This window comes from Acomys minous (genome assembly GCF_964271855.1).
Source record: "Acomys minous genome assembly, chromosome: 8".
NCBI classification, from domain to species: domain Eukaryota; kingdom Metazoa; phylum Chordata; class Mammalia; order Rodentia; family Muridae; genus Acomys; species Acomys minous.
In genome coordinates, this window is record NC_140489.1 from 80661851 (window position 1) to 80686802 (window position 24952).

Sequence of the window (24952 nt, forward strand, 5' to 3'; positions counted from 1 at the left end):
GTGAGTGCATGTAAGTGTGAATGTGTAAATGTGAATGTGTGAGTGTGTGTGTCTGTGAATGTATGAGTGTGTGTGTGTGTGTGAGTGTGTGTGTGTATCTGTCTGTCTGTTTCCACGTTCACCTAGACATACACATGCCTTTCTTGTGTTCTGTCGATAAAGGTAGCCTCTTCTTATATCAAAGCTGGTACAGCTACCATACCCACAGATGTCAGGATGGTATTGCAAGCAGCCTTGGCCAGGAATCCCAGTAACTTCTACTGTGTTAACTGAAAATCTGGTCTTTTATGAATAAATGCTTCTTAACTTTTCATATGCCTTTGATTTCCAGAGGGCTGATTTCCGCTACCAAGTTCTGCATAGTTTGTCTCTGCCTTTTTGGTGGTGGTGGTTAGGATCTACCATGTTCCACACTCTACTATGCTTACTGTGCCTCTAAAGATTTTTTTGTTTTTGTTTGTTTGTTTGTTTGTTTGTTTGAGACATAGTTTCTCTGTATAGCCCTGGCTGCCCTAGAACTGGATCTATCAACCAGACTGGCCTTGAACTTGGAGATCTGCCTTCCTCTACCTCCTGAATGTACTTACAGTGTAGAAGCTGCATCATAATTACAGGATTGATGTTGCATTCATAGTGAGGAGTGAGCCTTCTGTGCTAAGCAAACACTGTACTATTGAGCTATAGCCCTACTGTCTTGTTCTTTCAAATAAATGCTGTTAGTTATATTTTTAAAAGCTCTTAGTTTTGCTGCAGCAATGTTAATTAGTTATTTTTCCAAAGTATTGAGAAAAATTTAGAATCTCGATTCTGCTAGTTTTAGAGTCTGTATGTTTCCAGGAAGTATAAAATCTTAAAGCCAAATTTGAGAGATTAGATACCTTTAAAAAAACAAGCTGGCCTCAGATCGCTGTGTAGCCTTGAATTCCTATTCCGCCTGCTTCCACCTCCTCAAAGCTGGAGGTGCATCACAGGCCTGTGTTATCACACCCAGCTGATTTGGTGCTAGGGACTGATTCTGGGGCCTTGTGCATGCTAGGCAAGCACTCTACCAACTGAGCGCGTCCTCGGCCCCTTAATTAATTTAAAAAGATTAATAACATACATGAATACATATCTTAATTCTTTTTTTTTTTTTTATCATTGGGGACTCTTCTCTTTTTAACTATCTGTTTTTAGCTGAAATGACTTGAAGAGTACTGAACTGAGCATGAGAACGTTCCGGGCTTTTAGTTTTTGACATCAGATCTCATAGCACCCAGACTGACCTCCAACTCAGCTAAGGAGGACTTTGAACTTCTGATGCTCCTGCTTCTACTTCTGGGGTGCAGAGATTACAAACATGTACCACTATAACAAGTTTATGCGGGTCTGGGGCTCGAACTCAGGGCCTTGTGCACGCTAGGCAATTTCTTTCCTCAGCTGAACTATAGCCCCAGCCACCTTTCAAAGGTGGCTAATTTTTGATAATTTTTGAGGCTGGCTTCTTCCATTCTGTTCCCACCTCTCCCCAGTGGTGCTGAGGAAGTCTAAACAACATGTTCTTTGTAATGCTGTCTTTTATTTAAAGAAAAAAAACAACAAAACAAAAGACCCAAGCCAGTTTTTTAAATTTATTTGACCTAAATGATTAGTAGTTTGTTTCTAGGTTTTAATTTTTTACTTATTGTATCACTCTATCTTAATTAAAAACTCATTTGAACTTGTTTTTAATTTACCTTCTCAACAGTTGATTCAGATCTTGATTGGAGAAAAATGACAGTTAATAAAAAGAATTCCCAGCAAAGGAGAAATTAAGATATATGTCATTATATATTATTGCTTTATTTGAAGCCATTTAAAAATTAGACTTGATAGAAATAAGCCATGACCTACAAAAATGCTTCCATGAGATGGTGTAGTTTGAATCCACAGAAAATGCATATGTTTTTAAAAGGCAGTTGATTTCTATTTTTAAAGATGAAGATGGAGCTGTGTGTGGTAGTGGGCCCTGATAACCCTAGCACTCGGCAAGGCTGAAGTAGGAGAAAAAAAGTTAGTTTACTTAGACAATGTTAATCCTTTTGTTTTAAATAATGAATAAGCCAGATTCTTGAGTTCCATTATCTTTTCAACATGTCGTGTAATTTAGTTCTTGCATACTGGTAAGCATTGTGTTGTCACACTAGGGCTGGTAAGCATTGTGTTGTCACACTAGGGTTGGCGTTGGGACCCACTAAACTCCTCTTGTGTCGTCCCTGCTGTCTTTACATTCCAATTTCTTATCCTAGGATAATCTGGTCAAATGACACTTGTTCTGGAAATGAATTAAAGAATCCCTGTGGGCTTCCTCATTCTCTCATGTGTGTACACTAGTCACATTCTTCTCAAAACCCGAAGTAAATGTTCAGGAATGCTGTTTTGAGTAATAAATGAAATTGCTTAGTGGTGCTAAGTAATATAAGTGGTGCTGAGAGCTACTATTTGAAGGGCAGAATTAGGTCATGATAGATGTGATTATATTCGTCTATTGGTTAGTTTTTACATTTAGTTTATTTTAATATAAAAGATTTTAGACCAAAATAAAAACTGAGAGATGATCATATTCCCTGAACAATAGAAACATTTTGGCAGGTTTGGGAAACTGTCAGTTGGCATATAAACCAAAGGATCATAATTTTTGGCACAGGAGATATGCCCTTCCCTGCCTTGCCTTTTGCCACCTGCAGCAGGCAGGAGAGCTGGCCCTGCCCCTTGCTAGCTAATGCATTGGGTGAGCTAGCTGGAGCAGTGCTGGAGAGCGTGCCCTGGTGGTGTGGGTGTAGAACTGGCAGGCTGACCAACTCAACTACCACCCAGGCCCAGATCTAGGGCTTTGAGTTGGCCCATCACAACATCTATCCCCTCTACAAACTTCTAGAGTGTGTGAAGGGGCTGGTCCTGAAGATCCAAAGCTGCAGCATCTCCATGACACAGGGCAACAGCAGGATATCTGAGAGGAGTCCCGGTGAGGATCTAGTATTGACAGTGTAGCAGAAGCCAGAGGCCTCGTACCAGACCAATGACTCACTGCAATGAAGATTTGCAAGTAAAGATGAGTGGACAAAAGGGCCTACTGTGTAACACACTACATCTTCCATGACAAGATTTTTTTTTTCTCTACAATTACAAGGGCAGAAGGCAGATATGAAGGGATGGGGAGATGTGTGGGATTGGGGTGCGTGGTGTAAATTCACAAAGAATCAATATAAAAATTTTAAAAAGCATGCGATGAGGAAATTGTTCCTGGTCTGAAGCCCTAGCATTGCTCATTTATGTATGGCAGCAGCTCTCCTTCCAGTAGTGAGCGTGACAGTTTGTTTACAGCTGTCACTGGTTCTTGATTGTGCAGTCACTACAAAGAAGAGTGGTATATATGTACAAACAAATCATCTTTAGAAACATAAAAACTTCTACAGAGAATTGAGTCAATTTTATAGCTACATTCTGAATACCTCTCCTGTTAAGAAACAAGAGTACTAGCTTTGTAGTGGATCATGGCAGTTTAATAAAATATTTGAAATATCAAACATGCTTATCAGATGTTACTGTACTTAATGGAGGAAACAAAATGGTTTGTAGAAGTTTTTAGAATTGGTAATTATATATCTGAGGTGACTAGGAAGTGATTGACTATGGAGGTTTAAAGCAGAGTTTATAGAGAATTTATAGAGAACGAGGCTTATGGATAGCTGATTCTTAGTTTTTTGGTTGTGACTCTATCTTTTAATGGCTGAACAATCTCTCTAGCTTTGGATAGCTGATTCTCAAAGTGCCACTGATAACCATGGCTAGGGATAGACCATTCTAGATTAAGTGGGAAGTGTGTCTCTGTCATTCTGTCAAAGAAAGATTGTATAGCTTAGTACCTTAGTCAAATCTATTCTGACATGAACATAGTTGATTTGGGAACTGAACAATTCACTTAAGTGCCATTTAATGAAAGTTGCTAAAGTGTTTGCTCAATAGCTAAATGATACATTTATATTGCCTTTTGGAGATAGAATGTAGATGATAAGTGGATTATGGCATACATGGGTGTGCACATATCTGTTCATTTAGACAAGAAGCTGTTTTAGTGTTCTGTTTCTGAGGAAAGACAACATGGCCAAGACTACTTACAGACGAAATCATTTAATTTGGGCCTTGCTAACAGTTTCAGAGAGTTAGCCTGTTACCATCATGGTGGAGAACATGGTGGCATTGGGTACACATGGTGCCGAAGACGTAGCTGACGGCGACATCCTGATCCCCACTCTGCAGATCCCCACTCTGTAGCCCAACATAGGCTTTTAAAATCTCAGAATTCACCCCCATCGACACACTTCCTTCAACAAGGCCACGCCTACTCTAGCAAGGCCACACTCAATCCTTCCAATCAATGGCTCAACTGGGGACTAAGAATGGAAATACATGAGCCTATGCGGAGCATTCTCACTCAGACCATCATAGCAGCCCAGGCTGACTTCGGACTCAAGTTCTTCTGCCTCAGCCTCCTCGGTGAAATTATAGGAATGCACCACCATACCTGGGAACTTTCAATATCTTGGTGCAAAAAAAAAAAAATAGTAAAATATTATAAACAATGATTATTCTATTTAAAGCTTAAGAGAAATAGAAGGAAATATTAATAATTCAAATCAAATCATTTAACTTTAATTATTATGTGTCAGAGTTTATAAATTGTAATTCTTCATAGAAATTCTGTAGATATTTAGGTCAAGAGCTTGCTCCCTTTTCTTTCTTCCTTTTTTCCACTACAGGAGTGAACTGAGGCCTTGTGGTCATGGTGTGCTGCTGGTCTGCTCCATGATCTTCTTTATGACTTCCCACTTTAAAGTAAACTGTAGAGTTGATTTCAGTCCTTCTTCCACTTGCTCTGTAAGCACATGAGAGGGGAGGAAAGAGAGAAACAAAAACTGACGTGGAGGAAGAGAGGAAGTGGGAAGGCGTCATGGGTTTGGGTGTCACCTGGTGTCTTTGGTGGTCATCGGGGCTTACTCGCACTTTGGTGGTCATCAGGGCTTACTCGCACAGTATTCTCCTTTTCTCTCCTCCTCAGGCCCTGGAAATATCTGCACTCCTGTCTCCTTGAAGGCAGAAATGCTTGTGCCTCTTATGCCATAACATAGCATCTACTTCCCTACTGTGCATACATCCTAGCAGAAGAGGGTTAGGGTGAAGCTTCCAGAACCACCAAGCAGGATGCCGCTTCTGTGGGGTCTGGGGACACAACACGTTGTGGGGATTACGTCAGACTTTGACCTCAGTAAAGACTATTCAAAACTGAGTGCCCACTGTATTGAGAGGGATAGACCTGGGGAGGAAGAAGTGAACCTGTAATGTCACTGAGCTTTGAGGATACCTGTTTATGTGTGCAAGACAGTCTGTCCTGACATGCAGGTTCTATATGTCCAAGAATAAGGAATCTTTTTTTTTTAATTGGAGGTGGTCCATGATATAGTGGACAGAGCTACTTGAATTTTGTGTATAGGGTTATTATCTTTTTTATAATTTTAATTTTTATTGAAAATAGATTTTCTCATAGAATACATTTCCCTCCCCAACTTCTTTCAGATCTTCCTATCTCCCTACACACCCAAATCTACACCCTTTTTTGGCTCACTAGAAAACAAACAGACAACTGAGTAAACAAATGGGGGGGCCAGAATAGAAGAAAATAAACAAACAGGAGGGAAGGGAGGAGAAAGAAAATCACAGAGACTGAGATATACATGCTTTCACACACAGAAATTCTATAAAGCAAAAAACCAGAAGCCATATAAAGCAAAAGACCTGTAAGGTAAAACAAAAACAAAAAACAGACAAAGCATCATGAGACAAAAACCCTTAAAAAAAATGCCATTGAGTTTGGTTTGTGTTTGGCCATCTATTGCTGGACATGGACCTGCCCTTAAGAGTGGTTTGCATACCCAGAGATACTCCCTAATGTTTCATTTGTGAGTGTTTGTCAATTGGATATAGCTTCAAGGTTCGGGATGGGGATTTGTGTCTACTTCCCCTCTCAGTACTGGGGACCCTTCTGGCTTAGACCTGTACAGCCCCTAAACAGGCTGTCACAGTCTCTCAGTTTGTGTCAGCCCACTTGTGTCTAGAAGCCATTGTTTCTTCCATCCCCACTGGCTCATTCACTCTTTTTCTTCTCCTCCTCCACAAAGTTCACTGAGCCCTGAGGAGAGAGGGATTGATGGTGACATCTCATTTGGGATTGAGCCGTCTGGGGTCTCTTGACTTTCAGTTGTGGGTATTTATTTCCGTCTACTGCAGGAGGAAGCTGTTCTGATGATGAGTGAGATAGACAGTCATCTAGGAGTACAGCAGACTGTCCTTAGGCATCATTGTAGGGTTCTGTTCCTTTAGTAGAATGGTGACATTTGGTTTTTCCCTAGGTCCACCCACTAAAGACTCTTAATCAAGAAGACATTGGCCTGTAGGGAAGCCTTGTGGGCATCTTCCTGAAAGGGGCCCAGCAGTGGGTGGTCCTGGATGGTACAAGAAAGCAGGCTGAGGAAGCCATTAGGAGCAAGCCAGGACCAACTCTTCTCCATGGCCTTTGCCTTGAGTTCCTGCCCTGAAATCTTAGCTGATATACCTCAAGCTGTAATAAACAAACTCTTGCTTTCCCAGTTTGTTTTGGTTGTGGTGTCTATCACAGCAATAGAAACACTACCTAAGGCAGTGATGGTTACTGATGGTCAAGAACACACACACACACACACACACACACACACACCAGACTGCCCCTGCAGAGGATGAGGACAAAGGTTGCAGAGATCTCTGCTTCTCTTACTGAGCCAAACAAGTGCATTTCTCCTGGTGCCCTCAGGCTCTTTGTTGCTCTCCCTGAGGTTTTCCACCCCCCTCCAATTGGCACTGTGAGATTTTACTGTAGATAAAGTGTGCATCTATTATGCATTTGGTGTACATTTTGTTCTTTTCTTTTTTCTTTTTCTTTTTTTGCACCAGAAAGCATTTTCTTTGGTAATATGTTTGCCTTCACTGGTAATTATAAAAGGTAAATGTTTTTTTTTCTCAAGTTGGAGGGCATTTCCACTCCAATAAGCTAAGTTTTACAATCTTGATTGAGAATTCTGTTGTCTAATACACCTGTGCTTTTATATGCACTTTATTTTAAGCTAATTATCATTTAAATAAGTATGCAAAAACCTGAGTGCATTGAAGACACAAAAAACCTAACTTTTGTGTATTGTGTAGGAGACACATTTGCCTGTCCTTCTTCGAATGAATATTTATGACGGGCATATTGGGTATAATACAGCATCAGCGTTGAGCACCCAATGGCTCACGGAGTTCTTTATTCTTTGTCAACCAAGATGCCAGTGTAGGCTGTATTCTTGTCTAATGTCAGGTTATCTGACTGTATTGAATCTTGAACATAGCCAGCAAAGGGAAGATGGATTTTGTTTAAAAAAAAAACAAACCTCCGAGTTGGCATAACCCTTTGTCTACCACACTATATATAGAGAGCATGAGAAGACTGAAGGCCAAGTTCGACAGGATGCGAAGTCGGTGCGGATCTTCTTTTGCTGTCTGCTCTGCAATCTGTGACAGTTGTCTGGCTACACCAGTGCACACACTCGGTCTGCAGTGTGGGAATCGGCTTAAATTCTGAGACCATTTGCAACAACCAGTATACTATCCAAATACATATGTGCGGCAGAACAGAAAATTTAAATATATCTTAAGACTCTGTCTCCACTGCTTTGTTGCCAAAGAGTAAAGAATACAGTTTGAGGTGGAGTTTCAGGTTGTCTAGAAGATTCTGTAGAATAACAGGCGCCATGGGCTACAGAGCCGTCCAGACAGAGTCTGGCAGTCAGTTGTTCTACACAAATATTTACCAAGTTCCTTAATCTCTGTGCCCTTTAGTGAATACGATAAAAGCCCTCCCCCTTTAAAAAAAAACAAAACAACACTCATTCTTTGTGTCCCTGTTTCTTGAACAAATAACCTAGAGCAGCTTGTCATTCATCTACTTAGGTATCTGAGACTCTGTAACACTGCTATTTGACTGGGAGCTATTAGAAACAGCTTCCCATTCTCAAGGACGGTGGAAGATTGTCCATCCCTCAGCCTTTCACATGTACAAGGAGCCAGGAGCATGCCCCATGTCCCTGCTAGGGAATAAGAAAACCCAGCTACTCCCTACAGAGTGGTAAGAAAAACACATTATACCATGTTTGAAAGAACATAGTATGTTAAGTTATGACAGTGAGTCCTCCCACACTCTTGGAGGAGCACCAAGGGTCCCTCTGAAAGGAACATACCTAAGTTAGCTCTGAGTGGGTGAAAGGTCAAGAGCTGCTTTCCAATTTGTAGGGGTGGGGGTGAGGCTGGGAGGGTTGGTTGTGATAGAGATTAAATTCAGAGATTCACGGATACCATATAAGCATTGTTTCACTGCCCCATATCCCCAACCCATGGCTCTTGATCCGACATTTAGCTTGGGGCTGGAGAGACGGGCTGGTTTGGAAGAAAATAAGGTGGATTCTAATGAAAGGAAGCCGTTGGACTGTCTCTGTAGACTGTGAGGCCCACCACATCAACTTTTCAGAGTTGCCAGTGTCACGTGGGTATAGGAGGTAAATTCCAGTTCAATGAAACAATTGCAGCAGTGCCAAAAATCAGTCCTTAAAATATTGGCAAAATAAATACTTTAATGAACTGTTCGCCCAAACACAAACATTCATTGTATGATAAAGATGCTCAAATTAAACAGGTGTTAAGTAATTAATGACAATGGCACCGTTGATAAGCTGCTTGGAAATAGCTTTTTTTTTTTTTTTTTAATTCCAAGTTGTTTTAGTTAGAGGACAGTGGCCAGCAGTTTGGTAACTAGATGCTTTCTGGGCCAGGATGCTTTCTGTGAACTGAAGTTTAAGATAACACTAAGGAGTCAAGGGACGTAGATCACAAAGTCCCTGGAGAACCGAGTATTTTAGCTGCTGCTTTTCCTGTTGATATTGTGGGCTTGTTGCCTTCGTAGTCCTCATACTCACAAGCAGCCTCCATTTGGATTCATTTTCTCCTTTGTTGTCCTTTGGAAACTCTAAACATTTTGAACATAGGGCCAGCACTTTCCTTTCTGCACTGTGCAAATGACGTAGCCGCCCCACTATCTGCCTGTCAGTCCTAGAGAGGGAGGGCTGCAGAGCCTCACCTAGAGGGGGTTTTCACACCCCGTGGGAAGTGGTAGCCCGTCCAACTAAAGTGTGTAAGCTGTATTAGCTGATGACTCAGAGTGCACGTGTGTGCGTGCGTGTGCACATGTGTGCACGTGCATTGAACATTTATTTGACAAATTCTTATCTTCTCATTTCCTGGTCACCGAGCAACTTCTTAATTATGGTTTGGCTACTTCTGTGGTTTTCCTGCAGGGGGAAGGACTGACTGGTCATGCTGACTTCATGCTTCATCCAGGAAGTTACTTACTTAATTGGCATTCTGGCTTTATGTATCGTTGGAGTTGGAATTCTTTAAATATGAGCCTGCTCTCAGGAAACACTCTTTCTGCTGGGTTTCTGAGATAAACTGAAGTTCAGGCAACTGTGCTGGTAAATTTGCTAAAGCTATTAGGTATATAACGGTGGTTGTCAGCAAGGGTTCTGGAGTCAAGATAGACAGTTCTAGGATCATTTGCTAGGATGTGGGAAGCTGACCTTTTGATGCCCTGGTTCTTCATCTGTGAAATGGTTACATTAATAACTACTGTAGGATTGTGGGACTGGATAAGAAAATATAGGTCAGGGCTTTGAGCCTCAGTACTATCAGTATTTGAAGCCAGATAACGCTCAAGTTTCGGGTTGCTTGTTTTGTTGAGAGTGCTTACTGTGTTTTATAGGCTTTTAAGCAGCACCCCTGACCCGAGCCCACTATACATCTGTGCCTTCCCCTAGCCCCTTACAGTAGGATGAGCACATTGTATCTAGGCATTAACAGCTCTCTTCAGTGGAGGGCAAAATGTGGCTGCATACAGCAGTGCCTGCAGAAAGATACTGTTGGGTTTCATAGTAATGATGATAAAAGTACTAGGGAAGAGAGACGTTATTCTCGATGCCATTCTAAGAACCTTGGGACCGTTTGTGAGCCTTATCATTAGCATCATTATTATCTTTGTTCTTTCAGTTCCTATATCTTAGCCAAGGTAAATTCTATATATGGACTCGAGTGAAAAATTAAAAAAAAAAACTACCTTTTAAAAAATTAAAGAGAAGTAATAAATCTTTAGATTTGCAAATGTGAGAATGGTGCCTAAACTTGTGAGTAGGTTTGATGTTGGAGTGAGTTACACTGAGGTATTTTCTTCCTCAACGCACAGCACTGCATCAAGCATAAACAAACATGCATAATCTGTGAAATTTTGTGATAATCACTAACAAGTAAACTGATATAAATTATTTTGAGTAGTCTAACCATAAAATGATGTTAAAAATCTGACTTTGTTCAGATGTGGTGGTGCACACCTTTAATCCCAGTACTTGGGAGGTAGAGGCAGACGGATGTCTGTGTTTGAGGTCTGAGGTCAGTCTGATTTACATAGTGGGGAGAGAGAGAGTGGTGGCGGGGAGGGAGGGAGAAGGGTCCTTCAAAAAAGTAATAATATTCCTCATAAATGGCGGCAAAGGAGATATACGTAGCCAGAGTACTGGGAAGTTGTTTGTATGTAAAAGTTTTTAAACATTTAACTACTTTCTTTAAAATTGGCAAACATGTTAAGTGTGAGCGCCCAGCTCTTTCATGTAGCCAGAAAGACTTTTTATAGTCTTTTCAGAACAATGGGTGGGTGCAGCCTTTTGTAGAGAAATACAAAGTAAATATGCTGTAAGATTTGTCATGCCTTTTAGGCTCCAAGAGTAACATTTGGAATAATGTAAAATGACTCCATGTATTTATGGTGAAGAAGTTTATTGCAAAAATATTGAAATAAGAAGCCAGCTAAATGCTCAGTATTAGGAATGGAGTTAATTTTTATAGCAAGTTAACATAACTGTGGTCCTTAAGAACAATTGTACTGTTTCTGGTGATATAAACATTCTCAGAGTTAAGAGAAAATGAAGCAGGTTGGTTTTCAGGCTGCATATGCAATATAAATTAAACTCCAACAAAGACCGGGAGGATATCCTAATTATTAGCAACAGTTGTTACTGAGAGAGGGGATTATGAATCCTTCATGAGAGTTTCTCTTAGCTAGATGAATTAAATTGATTATTTTATGGCAAACTTTTTTTTCATGTTCTCTTAGGCAACTTTTAGTATATAAACATTTCTTTGCCTTGGAAATAAAGATAAAGGGTTAAGTTATTAACAGGAATAAGCAAAAATCAGTGGCCATTATCTTAAAGTATGGCTTTAAAAAAAACTCCATATAAATTATGATGTGCAGTCAATTTGAGGGGACAGAATCCTTGCCTTGTAATTATGGCTTTTTTAAACCATCATGGTATTCTTTATGATCATTAATTTTAAAAATTATTATTTTTTGGTTAAGATTATAATACAGTTGTACCATTTTCCCTTTCCTCCCTCCAAATGGTCCCACATTCTCCTCTTTGCTCTCTTTCAAATTCACAGCTTTTTGTTTTGTTTTGTTTTTCAAGTCAGGGTTTCTCTGTGTCACCCTGGCTGTCCTGGACTCACTTTGAAGACCAGGCTGGCCTCAAACTCACAGCGATTCGCCTGCCTCTGCCTTTCCATTAATTGTTCTTAACATAAATTTGTGCTGATACACACACTCATTCCTAAATATATAAATACAACCTGCTCGGTCCGGTCTGTTGCTGTATCGTGTCACTTGTATGTATATGTTTTCAAGGCTGACGACTTGGTAGTGGACAGCCAGTTGTCTACTTCTTCCACTCCCAGCACTCCTTGGTTACCTGTAGTTCTCTGCGTAGTGTTGAGGCCTCCCGAGCTTTCTCCACCTAGGTTAGCATGTCTGTGGGAGTCATCTTTGTTCAGCTCGTGTTTAGACAGGCACATTGCAAAGACTAGGGGTCTTTTTGTCATTGCTGCAATTCTGTGCCAATGTATCAATCTTCACTGCTACATTCATCTGACATTGTGACATAATCTCACAGCGAACTCCCTGATCCTCTGGCTTTTACAGCCTTTCTACCCTTTCCCCTTCCACGGTGTTCCTTGAGCCTCTTGTGTGGGAGTGTTTTGTAGCTGTACCCATCGTGCCTGAGCTCCACAACTCTGCGTTTTGACTGGTTGTGGTTCTGTAACTGTCTTTATTGCAAAAAGACGTTTCCTTGATGAGGAGTGAGGACTAGACTTAATCTGTGGGTATGAGGACAAATACTTAGAGTGTAGTTAGGGATTATGCCAGATTAGTAAAACGGTGGTTGTAGATTCTCCTCCAGTATTGATGACTTCACTAGCCCTTTGGCTAGGTTTCTAGTACCAGGCATGACTCCCCTCTTGTTGACAAGTCTTTGGTCCAGTTAGAGAACTGTTGGTTACTGACAAGGTATGCATGCCACTACAGCATCCTTAGGGTGAGCAAGCCATGCTGGTGCTTGTTAATCTGGGTAGAACCATGGCTTACTTCTCTCCTTTGGAAGTTTGCATGGCACCTTCTAGTACCATGAATGCTGGTCCTCAGGGAGGAGGCTTTCAGACAGATGAGTACCAGCTCAGTCCTGTGTCTGAAGCACATTGATGATTAATTTTTATTTATTTATTTATTTTTGGTTTTTCGAGACAGGGTTTCTCTGTGTAGCCTTGGCTGTTCTGGATTCGCTTTGTAGACCAGGCTGGCCTCGAACTCACAGCAATCCACCTGCCTCTGCCTCCTGAGTGCTGTGATTAAAGGTCTGCCACCACTGCCTGGCCAGTTAATTTTTAAAGATATTTATTGCATGCACTTGATGAACAAATGTTTAAAATGTTCCCCTTTTATATTTGCAGTATGTGCAGAAGCTTATAATCCTGATGAAGAAGAAGATGACGCAGAGTCCAGGGTATGTAGTTTACTCAACTAGGAATGTTAAGTGGATGTTCTTACATTGTGGAAGGAAAATAATAATAGTGGTGTAAACAGACACAGGCTTTCAGGACAGACAGAGTATTTATTTCTTTCCCTCATCTTATCTTGATAGTCTACTTCTACTTCAGATTCTATAGAATTACTTTTACACCTCTGAAGTCTCTTTTGGATGAAATGAGACAGAAACATAAGTGCGCACTGGAGTTATGGTTTCAGTTCTCTCATTAAAGGCATCCTGATGATGAGAAATGCTTTGAGCTATTTTTCTTATAGCCGTAGTTATCCATAAAAAGTGTTCCTGTATAGGAAGATACTGGTGACGACCTTCTGCTCTTATCAGTCAGCAACAGAAGGCTCCCCTGGTGTAATCACAGGGAAGCTCCAGCACAGCATACTTGGCACATACTGTTCCTGGAGGCTCTGATGATTCTGGAAGAAATTGCCTTGTGTAGTTTGATGCAGCGTTTAGGCTGTATCCTTAGCTTACTTCCCCCCATCAGTAATCCACAAAAAAGTGAACTAAATAAGAGATCACTGTGCCCAAGCACGAAGAAAAGTAATAACCAACCTCCTTTCCTCCCTTCCTTTGTTTCCTCTCTCCCTCCCTCTCTCCCTCTCTCCCTCCCTCCTTTCCTTTGTTTCCTCTCTCCTTCCCTCCCTCCCTCCCTTTGTTTCCTCTCTGCTTCCCTCCCTCCCTCCCTTTGTTTCCTCTCTGCTTCCCTCCCTCCCTCCCTTTCCTCTCTCCTTCCCTCCCTTCCTCCCTCTCTCCCTCCCTCCCTCCCTTTGTTTCCTCTCTGCCTCTGTCCCTCCCTCCCTCCCTCCCTCCCTTTGTTTCCTCTCTGCCTCTGTCCCTCCCTCCCTCCCTCCCTCCCTCCCTCCCTTTGTTTCCTCTCTGCTTCCCTCCCTCCCTTCTTTCTTTCCATTCTTTCCTTGCACATACTTTGGGAAAGTCTCCTTTGCACCTTCAGCCTTAAAAAGTGTTTTTCACAAGCCTGTGCTTATAGCTCTGAAGAATGAAGAAAAGAAGACAGTGGTTCCAGAGTTGAAGACCATTAGGGTTCTGAAGTGGATGGACACTCTTGGTAGCAGCCAGCCTCTTCTGTTGCTAGTCTGGAGCTTTCTGCTGCTATGCTGTGTTGTCTAAACACCTCCTTGTATATTGTGTCCTTCATCCACATCTCTACAGAAACAGTGACGGGTGACAGTTGAGGGCTACACACATTCCTTATATTAACTACATATGGAACAATTTAGTAATCAAGATAACTTGAGTTCGCTTAAGCTAGTCTTACGAGTCAAAAACTATGGGACATAGTTTGAAAGCAACACTCAGTATCTTACTGACTCAAAAACTGAGCCCTTGGGAGGAATTTTGGCTGTCATTGTACCTGTGAGTTAGTGAAGTAAAATGTTTTGGCTAGTTCATTCCCACTGTAGTTAATATTCACTAAGAATCCAACCAGACGAAGTTAAGCATAGAAAATACCAGCAAGGGCTTAATGGATACATGTTTGGATGTATTACCAATCGCAGAAAGTGTTCAGAGGCCACACTGTAGACAGGGCCGCCTGCCTTTAGGGCAGCATTCCCAACCCGTGGGTCTAGACCCCTTTGGGTGCTGCATATTATATATCTTTCCTACCAGACATTCACATTATGATTCATCACAGTAGCGATATTACAGCTAAGAATTATCAATGAAGATAATTTTATGGTTAGGGTCGCCACAACGTGAGGAACCGTATTAAAGCATCAGGAAGGGAGAGAACCACTGCACTACGGTTCTTCAGCAGCGAAGGTGCAAACATTGAGTGGTGGTAAAGGCACTCACCCACCGCCTTCTCCTGATTGCTGTCTTCAGTGCAAGATCCTGGTTTCCCAGGAGTTTCTGATAAAGCCAGTGCTGGCCAGTTGGAGCAGGGCCAGACAATCAAGACTCAGAGACCACTTGTGTAAAGAAGGCAGGCGTTTCTATGGAAGGTGGGTGTGCTGGCTAGTTTTATGTCAGTTTGACATGAACTAGAGTCAGTTTTGGAAGAGGGGACCTCAATTGGGGAAATGCCCCCACTAGATTGGTCTACGGACAAGCCTGTGGTACATTTTCTTGATTGGTGATCGCTGTTGGCAGTGCCACCCCTGGGCTGATAGTCCTGGGTTCTGTAAGAAAGCATCCTGAGCAAGCCATGAGCAGCAGGCCAGTGAACAGCACCCTCCATGGCCTCTGCATCAGCTCCTCCTCCGGGTTTCTGCCCTGAGCTCCTGTCCTCACTGTCTGCGTGAAGGACTTCAAGCTGTATGATGCCAACAGCCCTGTCCTCCCCAAGTTGTTTTTGGCCAGTGTCTTATTGCAGCAGTAGAAACCCTGAGCCCCTGGAGTCAGTGGGATGGGGGCTCTAAGACTTGTCCTTGCTAATCTTTTACGTCTCTATGTAATGTATTAATTAGTGGTTATGATAAAGTGCTTAAAGAGTTTGATTAGATTGAGAATATTTTCCTCCAGATATCATACCTTGCCTTTGGCCTTAAAACTATAAGGTAAACTGTACCATAGTTACTAAGAATGATTATTACAGACATCAGAATTAATTAGCTCTAGATGGGTATGGAAAATATCTACTATGTTTTGATGGAGTAACATTTCATGTTATTTCTGGGATGTTTTTATAATCGTGAAATCTGTAAACGCCTAATAAACATGAGTATTTACCTTCATGTGAACTCAAAGAAAATCTAAATACTTAAGACTCATTTTGGGAAAAAAACCCTAATTTTGGTTCTAGTTGGAGTATCAATAATAAATGAGGATTAAGGGTTGCGTATGTCTAGCACATGACAGAGGCTGGGTGCAGACACAAACAAGCGAGTTAATGAGCAATTACAAAATAAGGAGTGCTCAAAGCACAGTGAGACATCGTATAGGAATTAAAAGCCCTGCTTGTCTGAAGTGGCTGTAGTCTCCTTGAGGTAAGACAAGAGCCATGCAGGGGCTTACTGTAGCATCTAGGCCCGGCCAGCCACCGGGAAGGGGGTATGAAGTTCTGATGGAGGCAGGTATGGCGGGCTCGCAGAAGGATGAAGCTGTACCTCTCAGCACACGTGTGGGGTCATCTGAGGCTTGCAGCTGGAGGAGTATTCTCCCTGGATGGTGGGGAGGTCTCCTTCATGTTTTCCTGGAAAATGGAGGACGATGTGTTGGGTTCCCTCGGTAACAGAATATGAAGAACACGTCTAAGTAAACCGTATTAGTTGCCTTTCTGGTTATTTTCCTTGAAAGGCAGTAGAGATTCAGAGCAGGAGCTGGCAAATGCTTTATGTGGGGATTTTTTTTTGACTGGAAATTCACTACTTCTGAACATGAATATTTAATATTTGGGAGTCGGAAGCTCTCTTCAAGCTACTCAGCCCTGCTGCGGTGGCTCAAAATCAGCACAGGCAGTGTGCAAATGAAATCATGTCTGCTGAACTAAAATTTCATCTAATTTCCATGTGTTAGAAAGTGTGTGTGTGTGTGTGTGTGTGTGTGTGTGTGTGTGTGTGTGTGTTAGAGAGAGAGACAGAGACAGACACACACACACACACACACACACACACACACACACACACACACAGAGCTTGATTACATGGGTAGAAACCTTCTTAGCTCGGAGGCCATTCACTACACAGATGTGCTTGTAAGTGTGGCTTACTGTCCTGAGGTTTGAGTGTTTACTCACAACCAGCCTGTCAGTGATGAATCCCACTTCTGCCACTTACAGACTGTGAGATGATGGAGAAGCCAATTGAGTGAGTTTATTTTCTCACTTCTAAGTTGCCACCTGTTTTCTGGGGTCTGTTACTAGGTTGAAATGATTTGATATTTATGGGGCCCTTAAAATGCTGCCTGGCACATATCAAATGCTGAATAAATGCTTATGTAGCAGGACTTTAATCATGAAATGAGAGATTTTAATATAAACCAGAAAAGCCTACGAGCTGGTAAAAGCTCACACTTTACATATATTGTTAAAGCTGAGGCACTCCAGACACAAACCTCTTACGTAGAATGGTGTCAAGCCTAGTGGAAAGTGAGCCCGTAGAAGCAGGCCAGTGTCTGCTGAGCTAGACTGTGCAGGAGTGCGCCTGCCCTCTCACCAAGTGCACCCAGAACAGAGTGTAACCGGCCAAGGAAGAGGGAATCAGCAGTAGACAGCAGCCCCGGGGCCTGCCTGGAAAATACAGTTTAGACATGATAATTGGCTAGAGCAAGAGGGTCAGAAAAAAGTTTGGGCTTCCCTGTTCATAGGAAGTGAAAGGGTGGGAGAAAGGAGAAAGACCTGACTTGACAGCAGGAGTGAAGCAGGGCAGCGCAGAGACCAGACAGCGGTCTTGCCAACACCCTTACTGTTGCTTTCAGAGTGAGAAGTAACACTGGAGTGGTTAAGTTTGGGCTGGTGTGATCTAAGTTTTGAAGGTTTCCGTGTAGCACTGGTTAGTAACATTGTGTACACCTGTCATCCTAGGGTCTAGGCACAGATGAATATGGGTCAGAGAGCAAAGGTTTCATGTGCCTTATCCCTTAAAGGTGACCTGTCCTATTACAAGGAGGAAATGTCTGGCTGAAATAAGTAAGGGAGAAGGGTTTGGTTTAGATCCAGTTTCTGGGCAGCTTTAGTCCACCGTGTGGGGGAGGGGTAACTGTGACAGTGGCTCAGCCCATGGTGGCAGGAATGTCACAGGGCAGCCTCCAGGAAGAGAATGCTGGCCTGCCCATAGCCACGTGCTTCTGCCACCTGGACCTCACCTGCTACGGATGCCACAGCCTTCAGAGCAGCAGCATAAACATGGAGCTCAGTCTCGGGGTACGTGTAGCCCCAAGCTATACTGCTCTTGTTGGAAATCTACAGGGTCTTGGGCTGGAGAGATGGCTCAGAGGTTAATTCACTTCCCAGGAACCACATGGTGGCTCCTAACCATCTGTAGTGAGATCTGGTGCCCTCTTATGGAGTTCAGGCACACATGCAAGCAGAACATTGTATACATAATAAATAAATCTTTAAAAAGAAAGAAAAAAAGGAAGAAAGGGAAAACCGCAGGGTCTTATTCACTAGCTGGTACACTTTCGTGTCAGCTGTAGATGACAGGTGCAGGTGTGGTACCCAGCCGACTGGTCTCCTTGTAGTGCAAACGTCAGCTCTTTCAGGTCTATGTTCCGTTGAGTGTTTATAGCTACCTCTCCGCTGAGTAAGATGTGCCTGCCAGTGTTGGTATTCGTGTGGGCACAGACTCACTGCGGTCCGATTCTGGCTGCTTCGAAGGGAAAGACAAGGCCTTTGCTCGTCAGGGCCCCCAGTCATTCTTGGAATGAACATTGGAGTAGGAAAAGGTCGTGCGTGGGTTTCCAGGAGTGCACTCCACGCCTGCTTAACTTAGGAGTGTCTTTTACCTCTCATTATACAGTCACAAACCACCAGTGTTCACAATAAACAGGGCCTTTTGGGGTGAGGAATATAGCTCTGTGGTGAGGCCTTTGCCTAGCATGAGCAAAGGCTTTGGGTTCAGTCTCAAGCATCCCCATGCTGTGGGGGCGGGGAAAACCCAACAAACCAACAAACCAACCCAGCCTCATTGGTTCATTGAGTCTAATGTTAGTCAAAGGGGCATCAGGAGTTGGTGGGCCACTCTCACGGCAGACCCTCTGGCTGCTTCATTGTCTGGGAGTCAGTGCTCAGTGAGAGCAGAGAACGTTGGCTTCTCCTAAAATGAGCGCATCAGGGTGTCTTGGCCTCATTTCCCAAGGCACGTTCTCTTAGGGGCAGTGCATGGTTGCTTGGCCCCTTTTTATAAATTCCTTGCCTGCTGTTAGGGCAGGTACCTGTAGTTTCCCTGAGATTTTATTTATTCTTGAACGAAGTATACATTTAAGTATTTACTTGCTTCTGCTGACAATATCAAGTTTTAAGGAAAGAGCTGTGATAACGAAGAGTTTTAAGTTCAGTAGCACTGAAAAGATGGCCGTGTCTAGCTTCCCCATGTGAGTGTCTAACACTCTGTCCTTTGGTACATGTCCATATAGGCGGGGACACCTCTTCTCATAGTGTGCCTGCTGATGCCGTCCCAAAAGCTTCTGAGCACAGTGTTGATGAATGTGTACTGCCAGAAGACGTGGTGGTGCCTCCCCTGCTCGTGGGCGGATCCTTGTGTGCCATCAAACTGAGTGTCATGCCACCTGGGAGTGGACATGAGCGCTAACCATTGTTCTCTCTAGCACGCCTTCTTCTTTTTGATGGATTTTTACCTGATATTGACTGTTGTATTTGTTTTCTTGATTTTGGTGTCTTTTCAGATAATACATCCCAAAACTGATGATCAAAGAAACAGATTGCAAGAAGCTTGCAAAGACATCCTGCTGTTTAAGAACCTGGATCCAGTAAGATAAATCATAATAATAGAAGTGGGTCGAGAACTGGGCAAGGACCTGGGTTTCCGCTTTCCAAGCTAATATCACATGGTAGAAGCAGCAGGTTGCAGGCCCTTGCTGGGCTTGAATCTGTGGATATATTGTGTTAGAGTGCCAAGAAACGATAACGTCATAATCTTCAAACCTAGCCCTAGGGTGGTGCAGGAAAAGAGAGGCTAGAACCGCCCCCCCAAGTCCTCCATGTACTGCAGAGGCCCCTGCAGGGGTTCCTCCCTGTTGCTCCCAACAGCCAGTAATAGGAATCATATTTGAATGTATTTAAACTCTATATTTTTCATATTTTAAATGTAGCATTTTATTTGGCTTAAGGCAAGGCAATGTTTGATTCTTTGAAAGAATTTTGACATCTCTAGTCTCCGCAGAGAGTGTTTCTAGCATGCCACTTGGTTTGGGTGAGTGTTTAGGCTTTTGCTTCACACTTGTGACTAAATGCTCTGCTTTGTCACCATAGATAGTGCTTTTCCCTCTAATGGTTTAAGAAAGAACTTCTGGTTCCTTCTAAATGTGAAGAACCAACTTCTGTAGCTCACTTCAACCTCAAGTTTTCCAAACTGCACATCTTCTAATTTTCAGATTGATGTCTGGGAACATCCAATCCTACTGTTTTTGATATGAGGGGTTTTTTTCCCTGTACAATTTTTTAAACATTAAGATACTACATCATACCGTTTCATGTACAATCATGCTTATACCCTGACGTATTTTTTAATCTCCATTTGTTTCTGTATAACCTTCTATCTTGTTCTCCAGGGACATGAGTTATATTTGGTCTTTGGAGCATACAGTAAAAATTTTATGTCATCCCTGAGTTTAGATTGCAAGAAGATTCTATATGCTGCTTCATTTATTCATTTCATGAGGGTAGAATACATATCTTTTCCTGCTTCATTTTGCTCTTTAAGTAGTATATGTCCCTAGTGCCTTCTTTGTGCATTAATGTCTCAAAAAGAAAGGATGGCCTGAAACCAGAGCATTCTGAATTAGTTTCTTCTTTATCTAGGCATGCATTCATATTTTGGATAGATTTGGTAATTTTAATAAAGTGATTATATTTAAAGACTGTCTAGGGCTAGGGGTAGATGAATCACTGAGTAAAATGCCTGCCATACAAACATGAGGGCCACACAGAGACCAGGATCTATTTAATTAGCCTATAAGACAATACTGCACAATAATTACTCCATCCTAAACCTCTATGCTAGTATAGTTTCCTCCCATCCAGATTTTCCACATTATTCTTGGTTTTAAATCGTCTCGTAGACCCAGTTCCTTTCTCTTGATGTTTCCTGGTCTTCTCAAGGCTCCATCCTGTCCTTCTCTTTCTCCTCCCCTCAGTGGATCAGGATGTCCCACCCTATTCTCTGTCATTGCTCAACATTGGTTACTTGGCTTTTATTGGTAATACTGAGAACAAATGGTGACATGTTTACACAAACTTGAAACATGAGGTACTTAGAAAAAACAACAGATTGATCCAGAGAGGGGGTTGGAGAAACCAACATTTGAATGAACAAAGGTAAACTATACATAGTCCACAAGAACATTTTGTCAACAGGTCACTTTAAAAAAGAAAAGAAAATAGGAGGGGAGCTTGTTGGGAAGAAGTTCAGAGGAAGGGGAATAAAGGAGGGCTGTGGGGGATGAAAGTGGCCAAAGTTCCTATAAAATTGTCAAAGAATAAAAAGGATTTAACCCACTTGAAAGTTAGTAGGAACGAACAAGTGTAGCTAAGAAAGCTACAGTGAGCCGTGCCTGCAGTTCTGCTCCTTGGTGTTGACGCAACTGTTCAGACTCACTCAGTCCATTAACATGCATCCCTGAGCCATGTATATTTAGGGGTGGGTTCCCATGAAGGCTCTTCTAGTTTTTACATGGGAGAATTTCAGAGGTCACTGTCAACAGTGCTCCCTGAGTCTTAATATGACCATATATCATCCAGGGCTGTTAGTAAGTGTGGAGATCCTGATCCAGTTGGTCCCAGTGGAGCCCGAGAGCCTGCACCCATCACAGGTGCCTGGATGATGCTGATGCTTCAGGCCCACAGCATACTCTAAGAAGATGAGGGCAAGGTGTAGCAAGGAATGCAATCAGCCACCTTCCGTCTCATTTGCCTGCTTTTCTAGTGACTGAATGAAATAGTTGCTAGCTAACACTGAAAGAGCTCTGTGATGGAAAAGTATCTCAGTGGCAGTGGGTGGGGTGGGGGCCAAGGAATGCTACAAAAAATCACGCCAGGCAACAAACCTCACACAAGAGATTTAGGTGGGGGTTACAAAATGGCTGCCTCTTTAGTGGGGATGGAGGTAGAGACAGGCCAGGCCATGATGGACGGTTTTATGTATGGAGCATGCGTGAAGGTGGCTGATGGCTGATGATTGGGGCTGTTGAAGGCGGTGTGGGGGAGCTCCAAGGAGCCTCGTTCTAGAATGTGGGCAACGGACTTTTGGCAGTTCTTAACACGCCAAACACAAACTTTCCTGGCATATTGTCTACTCTAACCTTTATTAAATTTAATAAAGTGGTCATTTTGTGCCACTTCATTTGTGTGTGTGTGTCTGTGCTTGCTTGTGTGCAGGTGTACAGGTGTGGCTACAAGTGTGCACATGGGTGTGAGGACAAATGTGGAAGCCAGAGGATAACCTCAGAGGTCTTTCCTCAGGAGCCATCCACCATATCTTTTGAGACAGAGTAGACGAGGCTAGCCCGTGAGTCCCAGGGATCGTCCTCTGCCCTGGGCTTCCGACTGCTCTCCACCTCTTCCACCGTTCAATGTAAATTCGGGGATTAAACTCAGGTCCTCAGGTTTATAAGGCATGCACTTTTCCAACTGAGCTTCTACCCAGTGCCCACTTCATCTTTAACGTTAATGACATTTTCTTTCCCTTCCCTGCTTCCTTCCTATGCCCTCCCCTCCCTGCCTCTCTTCCATTTGGCCCGGGCATGCATGGCACTGTATTTATATCCCCAGTCCACCTTGACTTTGTATTTTGAGACAGCATCTCATGTACCAAGTTACCCAGGCTGAGCTTCACCTCCTTCTGCAGCCCAACAGGCCTTGGTCTTGTAGTTAGTTGATCCTCTAGCCTCAACCTCCAGTGTAGCTGGGATGAGCGGCCTGAGCCCCCAGGCATAGCTGAGTGGACTCTTATGAACAAGATTTTGAAAAGGCTTTCACTGCCCTGCTAAAGCTCTTCGATGTGCAGTGTAATAATAGCCAGTTCATGGGCTGGGGAGAAAAAGCACCAAAATCACAAATTATTATTGCTGATTATTTATATATTATTATATTAACATTATATATTATAATTACTATATTATATAATTATATAATATATAATTAATATAATATTATATTAATATTATATTTTTTATAGAGAGAGAACAAACAATTTTTTTCAATATCTGTTGTTTTGAGATAGACTCTTTCATTTAGAAAAACTAACGTCAAAGTCTGGATCATCTGTGCAGCCTCCCACCTGCTGGGAACACAAGACTGACCAGGTCACGGTCATTCAAAGTTTGTTTTGAATTTGAGCTTACACCAGCTTGAATTTTTTTCTTCTCTCCTCTCTCTCAAATCCCTCAAGATGACATAAAATATATATATATATATATATTTTTTTTAACTAAACATTTACTCCTTGTATGCTTCCCTCCCTCCCTTCTTCTTCCTTTTTCTCTCTTTCTGCTCACAGAGCAAACTAGCACTGCTTATATGCTCATAGTTGTGGGTTCATCACCTGGGACATGGGGGAACCTTCCAGTGGCCATACCCCACAAAGAAAGGTATCTGTTCCCCCTAGTAGCCGTCAGCTCCAATAGCTTGTCCGCTAAGGGCTGCGCCTCGAGTTGTGCAGCTGACCACAGCTGCGGCAGTTTGTGTGCAGCGGCTACGGTATGTGCCGAGGGTAACACTCCATGGCACTCCTCCTGTCCTCCAGCGCTCACTTTTTTTTGTCTCTTCCTGTACAGTGCCCTGAGCATAGTGCGTAGGAAGTGTTTGGAGCAGAGGACTTACCTGTCTGTTTGTTCTCTTTGGCAACTAAAAGGAAAAAACGAAGAGAAGACCGTGGACTTGGACCAAAGAATGGAGCCTATAAAGGAGACCATGACCTAGGGAGAGAGACGAGCCTTAACTAAGGAGGGGGAGGGGGGAGCAGGGAAGGATGGCTGCTGCACACGCAGGGCTACCACACCTCGGAACTTGACAGTTGGCCTAACTGGGGACCGCCAGAGCATCTAGGACGACTGCCAGTGTCCAGGTGCAGTGACCGTGAAGGCAGGGCCTTTCTAGAACTAGGAAACCGCCAAAGAGGAAGGGGAAGCAATATTACCGGCTAGCACAAAGAATAATGCTGGCTTTGTAGCTACTATGTCATTTGACTTTCCTGAAGGCATTGTTCAGTTTGAAATTTTCCCCTCAGCATATTTTTTCCCTCAAAGTACTGTATATTTATATGTCGAGACACAGATTTTTTTTCTAATTATTACTGTCTTTGAAGATATTCTTTTCATGAATATTTTAATGCTCAACCCAGTAGGTCATTTTCGTCCTGAAATATTTCTAATTTGAGGCTAACTGGAACAGTTTTCCTGTGCTATCTGGCAGGCTCCTGCATTGACGCAGAGTAAGTTGTTGTTGCCTGAGCGAGTCGGAGCCTCTCCTGAGCTCAACCTTGAATTTGCACTTTGAGAGAACTCGATGTGGGTTTTCTATAGTGCCTGTCAGCAGCCCCAGAAGTCTCTGTGTAGTAAAGCTCAGCTAAGTTCTTCTTGCTCTGTGCATAATTATGAGGAAATTAGATTTTGATTGACTAGAGCAGACACCTGTCACGCAGAAAAAATTTAAAAAGCAAATTTCTCTATTTTATTAGGAATTGTTCATATACTGGTATGAGTTCTTTAGCTATATGACTTAAAAGCCATTTAAAATGGAGCTAATTCTAACATAACCAAAAAAAATTGCTGTAGCAATTTATTTCCTTTTTCTCTATTTGACACTTAGAGTCAGAACTAACCAATAAAGCTGATAGTTTACCTCTACCTGCCCTAAAAGAAACAAATCATAAATAACAAGTAAAATACAGTATTAGCAAGCCATTTAATTACTCTTTAGGATTTGGAGAGGTGACCATATGTTACCTGAGGTTGATGAACTCATTTGGGTAAAAGGTCCCCGTGGGGCTAATTAGCACCATGTCAGGAAATCTCTGCTTTACCCCATCCTGGCTCCAGCTCCAGCCTTGGCTGCTGCCCATGAACAGGAGCCAGAGATCACCTGTGATGAGGAAGAAATGAAAACCGCTTGCAGCCTGTCTCTACCATCTCCCCATTCGTCTTTCAGTCTGTGGGAAGATTTATAGAGTTTTTTTTTTTTAAGAGAAATTTTATTCACTACACATAAATTAACCTGAATTCACAATGAACAAAAGTTAAGGAGGGAAAAC

The 24952-nt window shown here is 42.6% G+C and overlaps 1 protein-coding gene across 2 annotated transcripts in view; it reads left to right on the top strand.

The window, feature by feature from the left end:
• PRKAR2B (protein kinase cAMP-dependent type II regulatory subunit beta) overlaps window positions 1-24952 on the top strand; it is a 97511-nt gene that overhangs the window by 46833 nt on the left and 25726 nt on the right. For both annotated transcript variants that reach the window (XM_084791850.1, XM_084791851.1), the window contains exons 3-4: window positions 12970-13022; window positions 19371-19454. In XM_084791850.1, coding sequence (XP_084647976.1) covers window positions 12970-13022; window positions 19371-19454 — 137 coding nt within the window. The remainder of the gene's footprint in view (window positions 1-12969; window positions 13023-19370; window positions 19455-24952) is intronic.